The following is a 12,264-nucleotide window of genomic DNA, read 5'->3' on the forward strand; positions in this document are numbered from 1 at the left end:
CAGTGTTTCTCATCATTGGAGTCTTTAAAGAAGAGGCTAGATGACCATGACTCAAAAATGCTGTCAATTGTTAAAGAGATGACTGTTTAGTAATGAGTTGAGCTAAACAACTTTTGAGGAACTTTTCAGCTCTCAGATTTTGTGAAATAATGAATATTTAATGAAAATCGACGAGGTCTTCAAGATAGATAGTTTGCTCGAGGTTTTAGGAAACAATTGCATTTGGGTATGGAATTAGCTAAATCACAATTCATTAAAAAAAAACAAACAAAAACGAAAAGGGTAGCAGGAACCGCTCAGAGATTTTAAAAAGGTTGACCAGAAAAAGCAAACGCAACGCGTCCTTTTTCTATTTGACTGCAACAGGACACCGTGGAGTACCAAAAGAGCCCCGTGGCGCGTTGCTTCTCGGGAGTTGTAGTTCATTGTCGTACCTAGACTCAGCGCGCTTTGGGAGAGGAAGACTCACTTCCCCAGCAGGCTGTGCGTGGCGACCAAGCGGCGGGACCGAGTCTGTTGCGCTGGCGCGGGAGGCAGTGGCGATCGGTGTTCCTGTCCTGGGGACTATAGTCTGGGGTCCAGGTGAGACGATGTCTTCCTTCGTGACAGAAGTTCTGGCGCATTCGGGACGCCTGGAAAAGGAAGATCTGGGCACCCGGATCGGCCGCTTGACCAGGAGGGTGGAGGAGATCAAGGTGAGGACCGGGCGGGGTAGGGTGAGGACTGATGGGACTGGGGCTGGGAGGGCTGGGGAAAAGTGCCGGTAAGGCGGGGGTAATAATGGGTGGGGAAGAGGTGAAGGTGAGGCCGGGAATGGGTGTTTGGGAGGGGAGGGGGAGAATTTAGCGAAGGTCAAGTTCAGCTAACAAGCATTTATTTAGTGCTGTTTATTCTGTATATTTCTTGCTTTGTGTTTGTTTGCTTGGTGTCTGTCGGATTGTAAATCACCTGAGGGCAGGGACTTCTACTCACTTATTCTAATTTTGCCTTCTGGATCTAGGTGGGATAAATCTCACCCCCCCTTTCAACCCACCTTTCAGATTCTTGGAAACAGCAATCATAACCTCCCTCTATTTTCTCCTTTTTTAGGCTAAACATCCCCCATTCTTTAAACAGATGTTTGGCATGGCCTTTTCTTCCAGTTCTTTCACTATTTTGATTTCCTTTCCTAAAACCTCTACTAATCCTACAGATTTGGTTTGACTAGGGCATTATTTAATAGAAAGATCATCTTTCTCATTCTGGACACTGCACTTTTTTTTTTTTTAAGCAGCCTAAATTTGTAGTAATTGTTGTAAATTTAACTTTTGGGGGCTGGTCATGCTGAAATGCCTACTCAAACTTAGCTTAGTGATCACTTAAATCCCCAGATGTTTTTCTTATGACTAGCCATGCCTCTCCCATCTTGTACTCAAGGAGCTTTTTTTTTTTAAATTAAAGTGTTGAACTTCATAACGCTGTTTTATTGGACCTATGATTTCACTGGTATAGGAAACTCCTACCAGTTAGATACTTTTTTCAGCAGCTTCTAGCCCTAAGGAGTTGTCTGGAGTGCTGAGAAGTTAAGTGACTTGCTACAAGCAGTAGGTGACAGAAGTGGAATTTCCTCCCATTTCTTTCTCACTTAGGGGCCAGCTCTCTGTTCTCTCTAGCACACTGCCTGCCTCTCTCTTAACTTTAATTTTATTAGATCTGGCCTGCCATTCTAGTGTGCTGGGAATTTTTTTGAGTTCGACTGTCTTTACCCATTGTGTTAGTTATTCCTCCCAGCTTTGTGTCAACTGTGTTTTCATCTAAGTTATTCATAAAAACATTGAATAAGACAGATCTCTTATTTAAGTTATTCTAGAAACTTCCTTCAAATTTAATATTGATCCTTTAATAACTCTTCTAGTTATTTTACCAATTCTGAATCCACCAAACTATACTGTCAACTAGACCACATATCGTTCCATCTTTTTAGGATGTACCTATATATAGGCATCTGTGCTATGTCTATACCTGTTATCTACCTACTAGCCTTGTAACCTAATTAAAAAAGAAAATGAGATTTGTTTAGCATACTTGTATTTAAGGAAACTAAGGAAGCTCATAATGATCACTGTTTCCCATTATAAATGCGTACTAGTCACCCCCTTAATAATATATTTCAAGAGTTTTGTTAGGAATTGAAGTCAGGTTCACCAGCCTATTTTTAGAAGATTCTATCCTTTTCTGCCTTAACAAAAGGCACATTTAATCATCCATAACCCTCTGGTACCTCTACTGTTTGCACTGATATTTTAAAAAATCAACAGGTACAACAAATATTTACAGTTTCTTTTGGTAATACTCTATGTACTCTACTGTATGGTTTGCCTGGGCTTATTGTCTCAAAATAGCTGTGATACTGTCTTACTATCTTTTTTGCATATGTTGGAGTTTAATTCTCTGTTTACCATTTTTTTTGGTCTCACTTGAAAGGTTCTTATTTTTTTAAACCTTTATCTTCTGTCTTAGAATCAGTACTAAGTATCTGTTTCAAGGCAGAAGATTTCTCAGTGGGGGCAGCTGGGTGGCTCAGTAGATTGAGAGTCAGGCCCAGAGATAGGTGTTCAAATTTGACCGCAGCCATTTCCTAGCTGTGTGACCCTGGGCAAGTCACTTAACCCCTATTGCCTTAAAGAAAAAAAAAAGATTTCTAAGGGCTGAGAAATTGGAGTTACATTTGCCCAGGATCACGCAGCTAGGAAGTATCTGAGTTCAGATTTGAACCTAAGGACCTATTGTCTCCACTGAACCACCTAGCCACTCCACAAGGTTATTCTTTATCAAGAAAACAAATAAAGTAAGAGTTGTATAATTGAAAATCTGTTACTCTAAAAAAGAACTACATATTGGGAGAGCCCACTGACTTCCTGCCATTATGTACTTCCTGTAGACAGCGGATAAGGGGAATGGGCATTGAGTCTCCTCCTCTCTGATGTAGAATCAGCAGTGATGGTGGTGAGTGGGGATTTTAGAAATGGCTAACCAGCCATGGGCACGTGGTTTTTATTTTATATCCTCTTTATTTTTAATGATCCTTAATAAACCTCATAAAATATTTTTATTATTAGAGATATAATTTTAGATTTTACAGTTCACAACCACTAGTTGGACGAGAACTCAATTTTTTTTTTAAGATAGCCTAGATAGGGGGCAGCTGGGTGGCTCAGTGGATTGAGAGCCAGGCCTAGAGACAGGAGGTCCTAGGTTCAAATCTGGCCTCAGACACTTCCCAACTGTGTGACCCTGGGCAAGTTATTTGACCCCCATTGCCTAGCTCTTACCACTCTTCTGCCTTGGAGCCAATACACAGTATTGACTCCAAGATGGAAGGTAAGGGTTTAAAAAAAAAAGATAGCCTAGATAATTTTTTTTAGCCACATTCCTCCTGCCAAGATTTTTCACCCACCCCACCCACCCATCTACCCTCACAAAACTGCTTCTCCTGATTCAGCTCACTCGTGCTGCTAAATTGCAGTGGCTTGCTTCTACTCCTGCTCCTGCTCCTGCTCCTGCTCCTGCTGCCTGCTCCTGCTCCTGCTGCCTACTCCTGCCTTCAGCCATCCACTCCTAACCTTCTTGACCCAGATTGCTCACCCGGCCCAGGCCCCAGCCTCAAGCCCCAGCAACTCTACTCCCCAGGCCTCCAACCCAGATCGCTTATGCAATCCTAGCCCCAGCCCCAGGACCCAGGCTGCTGGTAGCTGCCACTGTATCTTTGGAATCACAAACCAACTGGTAAAAATTGGGGTGTTCTTTCCTTAGGCAACAATTAACCTCCATGTGGCAGTGTACCTAAGGGGTGGGGGAGGGGGGTGAGGGGAAGGAAGAGACTTTTCCAAACAGGAAGATGATTACAAGCATGTAGGCCAGCCTCCTGCCTAGGAAGAGAAGGGAAAGACCTTTCCTGCTCCAGGATCCTTCTCCCTCTCCACCTCAGTCTTCAGAGGACCAAGGCCTAGCCCAAGCAGCGAGTCAGGAGCCAGAGGGAATGGTCCTTGGAAACAGCAGACCTCTAACCCAGGAGTTGGTGACATTCAAAGATGCAGCCATGGATTTCACCCTGGAGGAGTGGGGTCTGTTAGATGATTATGCTCAGAAAAAGCTGCATAAAAATGTCATGCTGGAGAATGCTCAGAACTTGCTCTCCCTAGAGCTTCTAGTTCTCAGAGAATTTTAGATCTCTCATTTTGAGCCAGAAGGGCTGAGGAACTCCTGTCCAAATGCAGAGGTCAGGTTTGATGTGAAGGAGACAAGTGCAAATCTGAAAACGACCTCATGGGAACAACTCTTCCTAGTATAGTGAATATAGGGCTAGGCTTGCTAAATGTGAAAAAATCCACACTGCAGAGAAACATTGCCAATTCAGTCAGTGCAGAAAAGCTTTCAGAATGGGTTTCAGAGCTGCTAAATATAAAAAAATATATAGTGAAGAGAAACCTTATGAGTATTATGAATGTGGTAGAGTTTTTAGTGTATACTCTCCCTGTGAAACACCAGAGAATCAACACTGAAGAGAAATCTTATGAATGTAATCATTGTGAAAGGGATTTCACACATAGGGCCTATCTTGTTATACATGAGAGAATCCACACTGGAGAGAAACCTTATGAATACTGTCAGTGTGGTAAGGCTTTCAGATGCCCTTCCAATCTTCATAACCATCAGAGAATCCACAGTGCCGAGAAACTTTATAAATGCAATCAGTATGGAAAGTTTTCAGATGGCATTCCAATCTTCATAAACATCAGAGCATCCACATTGGAGAGAAACCTTATGAATGTAATCAATGTGGAAAGGCTTTCTTTTAGATGCAACTCAACTCTTGCTGAGCATCAGAGAATCCACACTGGAGAGAAACTTTATGAATGTAATCAATGTGAAAAAACCTTTGTAAATAAATCCTGTCTTGCTGCACATTAGAGAAGCCACACTGGAGAGAAACCTTATGAATGTAATCAGTGTGGAAAGGCCTTCAGATGTAACTACAATCTCAAAATACATAAGAGAATTCACACTGGAGAGAAACCTTATGAGTACAGTCAGTGTGGAAAGACTTTCACACAACTCCATTTTACTCGTCATCAGAGAATCCACACTGGAGAGAAACCTTACTGAGTTCCTAGAATGTAGTAAAACTTAATATATATTCTTCCCTCACTGAACATCAGAGAAGCCATACTAGAGGAAAAACATTAATACCCAATATGTGAAAAATTGTTCTGCCTAAAGTCATCCCTTATTTCCTATCAGAGAGTTCACATGAAAGAAATCATCTCATTATTTAATGTGGGAATACATTCAAATGTCTTATTAGAACTTACTAGAAATCAGAAAATGCATCTTTGGAACAAGCCTTATTTGAATTCTATTTAAGAAAGTATTTAGCTAGTGTATTTTCATAGAAATCCAAGATTTCGAATTTTTTGTTCGAGAAAGATCTTCAAGGAAAAAAGCTTGCTAACTCCTAAAATCCAGAGAATGAACTGTTTTTGCAGAAAGATGCCTGAAAAAACCTACACTACATCAAGAAGATCCAGAATGAACTTTGGGGGTGGTTGATTGAACTGAAGGTTGATTGAACATTTAATTTGAATGTATACTCTTATGCCAAAAGGGGACTGCCTCCTAATTGGTTTTTGTCAATGCACCCAGCAAAACATTGGTTTTGCTGGCTCTCTCATCTATTCCCTTCTTATCTCTATTGTAGTTTCCTCTTAGAAGGTAAAATTTTGTATGCACCTGTAGTTAGATGATTTAGAGGTACAAGATGATTATGTTTAGTGATCAATTGGGGAGACTAGTCTCCCAAACATCATCAGGGGGGATTGTGAATTTTAGATTTACTCCATCCTGCTTAGTCTTTAGAATTCTAGCAACCAGGAATGTATACACCCCCACTTAAGGATTAACTGTAGGGCAGAATGGTCTGTGACCTGCGTGTGCTAGCAAGTGACAAATCAGAAACAACTGACTGATCCCCTGAGATGTCCTAAGCCAAGTTTAAGCCACCATTGGTACATGTGAGACACAGGAAGTGATGTAAAGAACTGCCTTGATATTTCACATCACTTCCTGTGAGAGAAGCTTTTGCCACTTTAGTGGCTTTTTGCGGTGGTTCTTGACTTGGAGGGCTGGAGTGTGGAGGCCTGAGACTGCTTCCCTTAGTTGACCACTTGGAGTGTTAAGCCTGAATCCTCTTTCCCTGGCTTTTGAAGGCACCAGCCTCCAAGGAGGCCCCTCATCTTGGAGGAGGCCTCATGGCTGGAAGCTGAGCTAGATTTAATCTTCTGGGAATGCCCTTTGGCTGAGGCCTCTGAACTCCTCCTGGCTCAGGCCAAGCTAGAGCAGATCTTCTACCCTCTTTCTCCCTCATTCTTAATTTCTTCCTTCTATTGTAAATAAACCACCATAAAATTCTGTTCTGACTTGAGTATTTCATTGGGATTTAGAATTTAAATCCCTGGCGACCATTAACTAATATATTCAGTCTCAACCCCAAAATTTACCCTTAACACTAGAAATCATCTGTTTACATCAGACGATTCATAGAGGAAAGAAGACTTCCGAATGTGCTCAGTCAGTACCTGCCTTTGCAGGAAGATGGGAGTCACTAGACCTTGCAGTATTCATATTGGAAAGAAACCTTATGAAAAGCAATAATTGTGGGAAGACCTTTACCTGGAACTCAGACTTGAATATACAGGGAAAATATTCCTTGAAATAAAACTGATGGAAGGCCTCTTCCCTTAATAGAAATCTCATTAGACATCACAAATTTCTTCTGTGCACAAAGTGCTAAAAATTGATTAAATCTCCCTAAAATCCCAAGTTTACTCATTATTCTTCTGTAATATTTCATGATATTCCAATACCATCATTTCTCCAGTGGTTGTCTCATTGATGGATACTGTTTATTTTTTTTTTCATGATGTTAGTTTGCCCAATTCTTGGTATAAATATTTTGGTAACTGGTGAACATTTACTTTTGTAATGATTTCTTTAGCCAGTTGGGTGGTGTAGTAGATAGAGGGCTGCCCTGAATCCAAAAGACCCAAGTCCAAATTTAATCTCTGATAATTTCTACCTGTGTGACTCAGGGCAAGCTATTTAACCTAATCCTACCTGAGTTTCTAATTCTGTGCAGTGGACTAGTACTAGCACCTATCTCCCAGGGTCAGCAAAAGGATAAAATGAGGCAATATTTGTAAAATACTTTGGCTGTATTACATCAGTATCTAAACACTAGTTATTATTATTTTCCCCAGATCATTTATCTCAGAGCAAAGTCAGAGGGCTAAAGGGTATGAATAGTTTAATCACTTTGCTTTTTATTTAAATCAATGTTCAGAGCAGTGTAGGTAAAAGCAATATATTGCAAAGGATATGGAACCGAGTTTAGAGTTGGGAAAATGGGTTCAAAATCTTTAGATGCACACTAGCTGTGTAATTACGGGTGAAGAACAATCTCTATTCCACAATTTACTCATCTCAAAAATACAGAAATTGGACTTTTTGGCCTCTGTGTTCCCTTCTGACACATAATCTGCATTCTCATCAAAAGTACATTCATATTTCTCTTTCTAAAGCCTTTTCCAGTATTGTAGTCAGGAGGCCTATAAGGACCAAATCTGAAATTATAGCAGAGAGAGATAGTCACTAAAACTTGTACCAATTACATATGTAATATACCTGTATAATATACAAATGAATCTGGTAACATTGTGGTGGACAAATCCAAAGACCTCAGTTGCCAGGGCTAGATTTTACTAATCATTACAAAATCTTGGGGAAACTGGCAAGCAGTCTGGTAGAAACTAGGTAGAAACTAGATATAATCCAACATCTGTATAGATCAGGATTAGCTCCAAATGAATACATGACTTAGATATGAAAGGCCAACTCAAAGAAATAGAAGAACCTTGGTGAATATTCATTCTGTAAATTATGAAGAGGGGAAGAGTGCATCACCATAGTGGAAAAAATCATACAAAATAAAATGGAGAATTTGTAGCACATGAAGAAACCAAGGTAGCAAAAATATAAAGGGAAGCTGTTAAGATGGGAAATTATTTGCAGTAAGTTTCTCCAATAGCGGTCTCATATTCAAAATATATAAAGAATAGATACAGATTTATATAAAAGAGCCAATCCTCAAACTTATAAAGGAAGATATTCAAGTTTTCAACAACTTAATGAAGAAAAATTGTTCCACCACTGTAATCAGTAATTCAAATCACTAATAATTGGAAAGATTTTCAGATTGGAAAAAGTAATTAAAAATGACAATCACAAATATTGGAACGAATTTACAAATCTGTGTACTGAGAAAAAATGTTCCATCACTGTTCATGTTAAAAAGAAATTCTGTGTTTCATCCTGCACTCTGAATCTTTAATCTCTTTCTCTATGTGGGCTGTTTATTTAATCTTTTTTCCTCTGGAAATAAAGTTGTTCATTGTATTGATCAGTGTTCCTAAGTCTTTATTATTCATACTATTTAATTTTTAAAAATAATTTTAAATAATAATTTCCTGACATTTTCTGATCCATGTTCTGGCCTTCTCAATGTCCCCAAGATGGTGGGTAATGTGACATATGTTGTACATGTGTTGTCATACAATGCATATTTCTAAGTTCATGTTATGACAGAATGAACATATCATTTATACTAGAGAAAAATTCATGGAGGAAATAAAGTTAAGAATGGTATGCTTCAATATGCTTCAATCTGCATCCAGACTCTCAGGTACTTCAATGGCAGTGGATAACCTTTTTTGTAATGAGTCCCTTCGGGTTGTCCTGGATCCTTACATTGCTGAATATAGCCAAGTCAGTCACAGTTGATTATGATATGTAATTACTGTTACTATCTATGTACATGATTCTCCTTATTCTGTTCACTTTGTGTCATTGTATATGTCTTTTCAGGTTTTTTTAATTGATGGTCTTATTTGTCATATCTAATGCTACAGTAGTATTACATTACAATCATGTATCACAACTTGTTCAGCCATTCTCCAATTGATGGACAACCCTTCAGTTTCTAGTTCTTTGCTTCCACAAAAAGAGCTGTTATAAGTATTTTTGTACAAGTAGCTCTTTCCCTGCTGTTTTCCCCTATCTTTGATTTCTTTGGGATACAGACCTAGTAGTATTGTGATGATTAAAATAGTGGGAGTTATAAACTGTGGCAGATAAAAAAGTGGTTGGCTTAAATTGTGACCACAAGATTTGTCCCAAGCTAGATTCTAGTGTTCAGAGAGACACTAGTTCAGCTTTGCCAGCTCCATGTCCAGAGAGAGTACTTCTGAGACCCCGAGAGAGTCCCGAGAGAGTATCCTCAGAGGGAGTTCCAGCAAGAGTTCCCTTGCTCTCAGCTTCTGATCTCCTTTTAAAGGGAATTTTCTCCTATGTCACCTCCCCTAAGTTCTCATATCTACCAATCACAGTAGACATTTTCCAAAGGACAGACCATTCTTAATTCACACCTAAGTAGGCTTAAACCTTTGATTAAGTTCACACCTGAAAAAAATCTCTGAGTAAGTTCTCACCTCTTTGCTCCTTGTAAATTCACAAGTTGCCTGATCTTTATAGGTACTTAGCACCCTTTTGTATTAGATCTAAAAATAGGCACAGCTTAAGAACTTTTGCCTTACTATAAGTATGGGTTTAAATATTTTTCATTGTTCAGCAAGGAGTTTCTTCCCCTAAAGCATGCTTAAGTAGGGGTGGAGTAGAGGTCTCACATTCCTGATCTAAGTTCCTTCATTGTTTAAAATGGGGAATGGTCTTAACCAAATCTTATGAAGTAGGGTCTGAGAATTTTTAAGATTCACAGTATCATTGAGTCAAAGGGCATGCACAGTTTGATGGCCCTTTGGACATGATTCCACATTGCTCTCCAAAATGATTATATCAATTCATAGTTCCACCAGTAATGCATTAGTGTTTCTCTAACATCCTCTCCAACATTTGTTATTTTTCTTTTTTGTCATGTTAGCCAGTCTAATAGGTATGAGGTATGAACTTTAAAAACTACTCCACCTTACTTCAACCTACTTTAGGGGAAGATAAAGTTGTAATCACCTGATTGAACAATGAAGGTACTTAGTTCTCACCATTTTATAGTGAAGCTAGAACTTTAAACTAAGTCTATTTTTAGATCTAATACAAAAAGGTGTTAAGTAACTATAAAGGTTAAATTAAGGTCAAGTAGCTCACAAAAGGTGACTTAACAAAGAAGTGTTAAGTAACTCTAAAGATATAATCAAATCAAAGAAGGTGAGAACTAAAAGTATGGGCAGTCCTGGAGAAAAAGCCTTTAATGTGATTGGTAGATGTGAAAATTTAGAGGAGACACAAGGATGAAAGGTCTATATATTTGAGATTTTTCGTCCCTCAAGGACTCTCTCTTTCCCTGATTGGCGGTAGAGAGTTAGCTGAAAGCTGAGTGCTGAGCCCTTCGACATCTTAGCGTGGCTACAAGCTATTGTCTGGTTCAGTGGTGAGTTTCTGGCTGAATTTCCTCCTTTACTTTCCAACTTTTTCGTCTCAGAAGCCTCTAATCTTCTTCAGAGACCTAGAGACGGGGAGTTTAAAACTCCCCCTGGCATAGGCCAGGTAGGAGAAATCCTATATCCTCTTTCCTTCTCCTTAAATTCCTTCCCTCTATATTAATAAATTACTATAAATTTCCAGACTGACTTGGGAATTTTATTTGGTGACCATTTAAATCTAGATATAAAGTCACAACCCTAAAATTATCTGACAGAAGCAGTACCTCAGAGTTTTAATTTGCATTTCTCTAATTCATGGTGATTTAGAGCATTTTTTCAGATGACTTAAGATAGTTTTAATTTCATATCCTTTGACCATTTGTGAATTGGGGAATGCTTTGTTTTCTTATAAATTTGAGTCCATTTTCTATATATTTGAGAAATGAGACCTTTTTCTGAGACACTTGATATAAAATTTTCCCCCCACTTTTTTGTTTCCCTTCTAATCTTGGTTGCGTTTGTGCAAAATCTTTTTAATTTAATGTAGTCCAATTTGTTTTGCATCTTATAATATTCTCTATGGCTTGTTTGGACATAAATTCTTCCCCTCTCTATAGACCTGATAGGTAAACTATTCTATACTCCCCTAATTTCTTTATAACATCCCCCTTTATTTCTAAATCATGTGTCTATTTTGATTTTACTTTGGTATATGGCATGATGTATTGGTCTGTCCCTAGTTTCTGCAATACTTTTTTCTAGTTTTCCCAGCAGTTTTTATTGAGTTCTTTCAAAAGGTTGGATCTTTGAGTTTGTCAAGCACTGGATTGACTGGTCATTTACTACTGCATGTTGAGTGCCTAATCTATTCCATTGATCCAATACTTTGTTTCTTAGCCAGTACCAGATTGTTTTGATGGTTGCCACTTTATAATACAATTTGAAATCCAGTACAGCTAAGCTACCTTTCTTCATATTTCCCCTCTACTAATTCCCTTGATATTCTTGCCCTTTTGTTCTGGATGAATTTTATTATTTTCTTTCTAGCTTTATGAAATAATTTTTGGGTAGTTTGGGATGGTACTGAATATGTATATTAATTTAGGTATTGCTGTCATTTTTTATTATATGGCTTAGCCTACCCATGAGCAATGAATGTTTTTCCAATATTTGGATCTAACTAAAAAATGTTTTGTAATTGTGATCATACAATTTTTATGTTTGTCTTGGCAGGTAGTCTTCTAAGTATTTTATATTGTCTACAGTTATTTTAATTGGGATTTCTCTTTCTATCTCTTGCTGTTAGACTTTATTGGTAGTATAGAGAAATCCTGATGTGTTTTTTATGTCTTGCAACTTGTGACAAGGAAATCACTTTAAAAGACTGATATATATTAATTTAAGGTCGCCAAGGAATTCAGCTATGTAATTCCTAAATGAAAACTCAAGTCAGCAGTCAAACTTTTATGGAGTTTTTAATTAAAAACAGGAGGAAGAAAGGTATTAGAAAGAGAGAGAGAGAGAGAGAGAGAGAGAGAGAGAGAGAGAGAGAGAGAGAGGGAGGGGAGAGAAGGGAATAGGGCTTAAATACCCCCTCTGTTTAGGCTGGGCCAAAAGGCCCAAGCCCTTAGATAGCTGAGGCAAAGAAAAGAGATCAGTCCCTATCACTCATGTGACCAAAATGGAGAAACAAATGGAGAAACAGTCTCAGGGGCCTCCACTTCCAGCCTCCTTCAGA

General features: G+C 38.7%; 1 protein-coding gene across 1 annotated transcript in view; it reads left to right on the forward strand.

Annotated features, from left to right (window-relative positions):
- The first annotated feature begins 435 nt into the window (after nucleotides 1–435).
- The window catches only part of ZW10 (zw10 kinetochore protein), a 67,854-nt gene continuing 56,025 nt past the window's right edge, over nucleotides 436–12,264 (forward strand). Inside the window, exon 1 of the mRNA XM_007494779.3 lies at nucleotides 436–695. Within this exon, the coding sequence (XP_007494841.2) occupies nucleotides 591–695 (105 nt within the window). The 5' untranslated portion in view covers nucleotides 436–590. The remainder of the gene's footprint in view (nucleotides 696–12,264) is intronic.

This window comes from Monodelphis domestica, chromosome 4, assembly GCF_027887165.1.
Source record: "Monodelphis domestica isolate mMonDom1 chromosome 4, mMonDom1.pri, whole genome shotgun sequence".
Lineage (NCBI taxonomy): Eukaryota > Metazoa > Chordata > Mammalia > Didelphimorphia > Didelphidae > Monodelphis > Monodelphis domestica.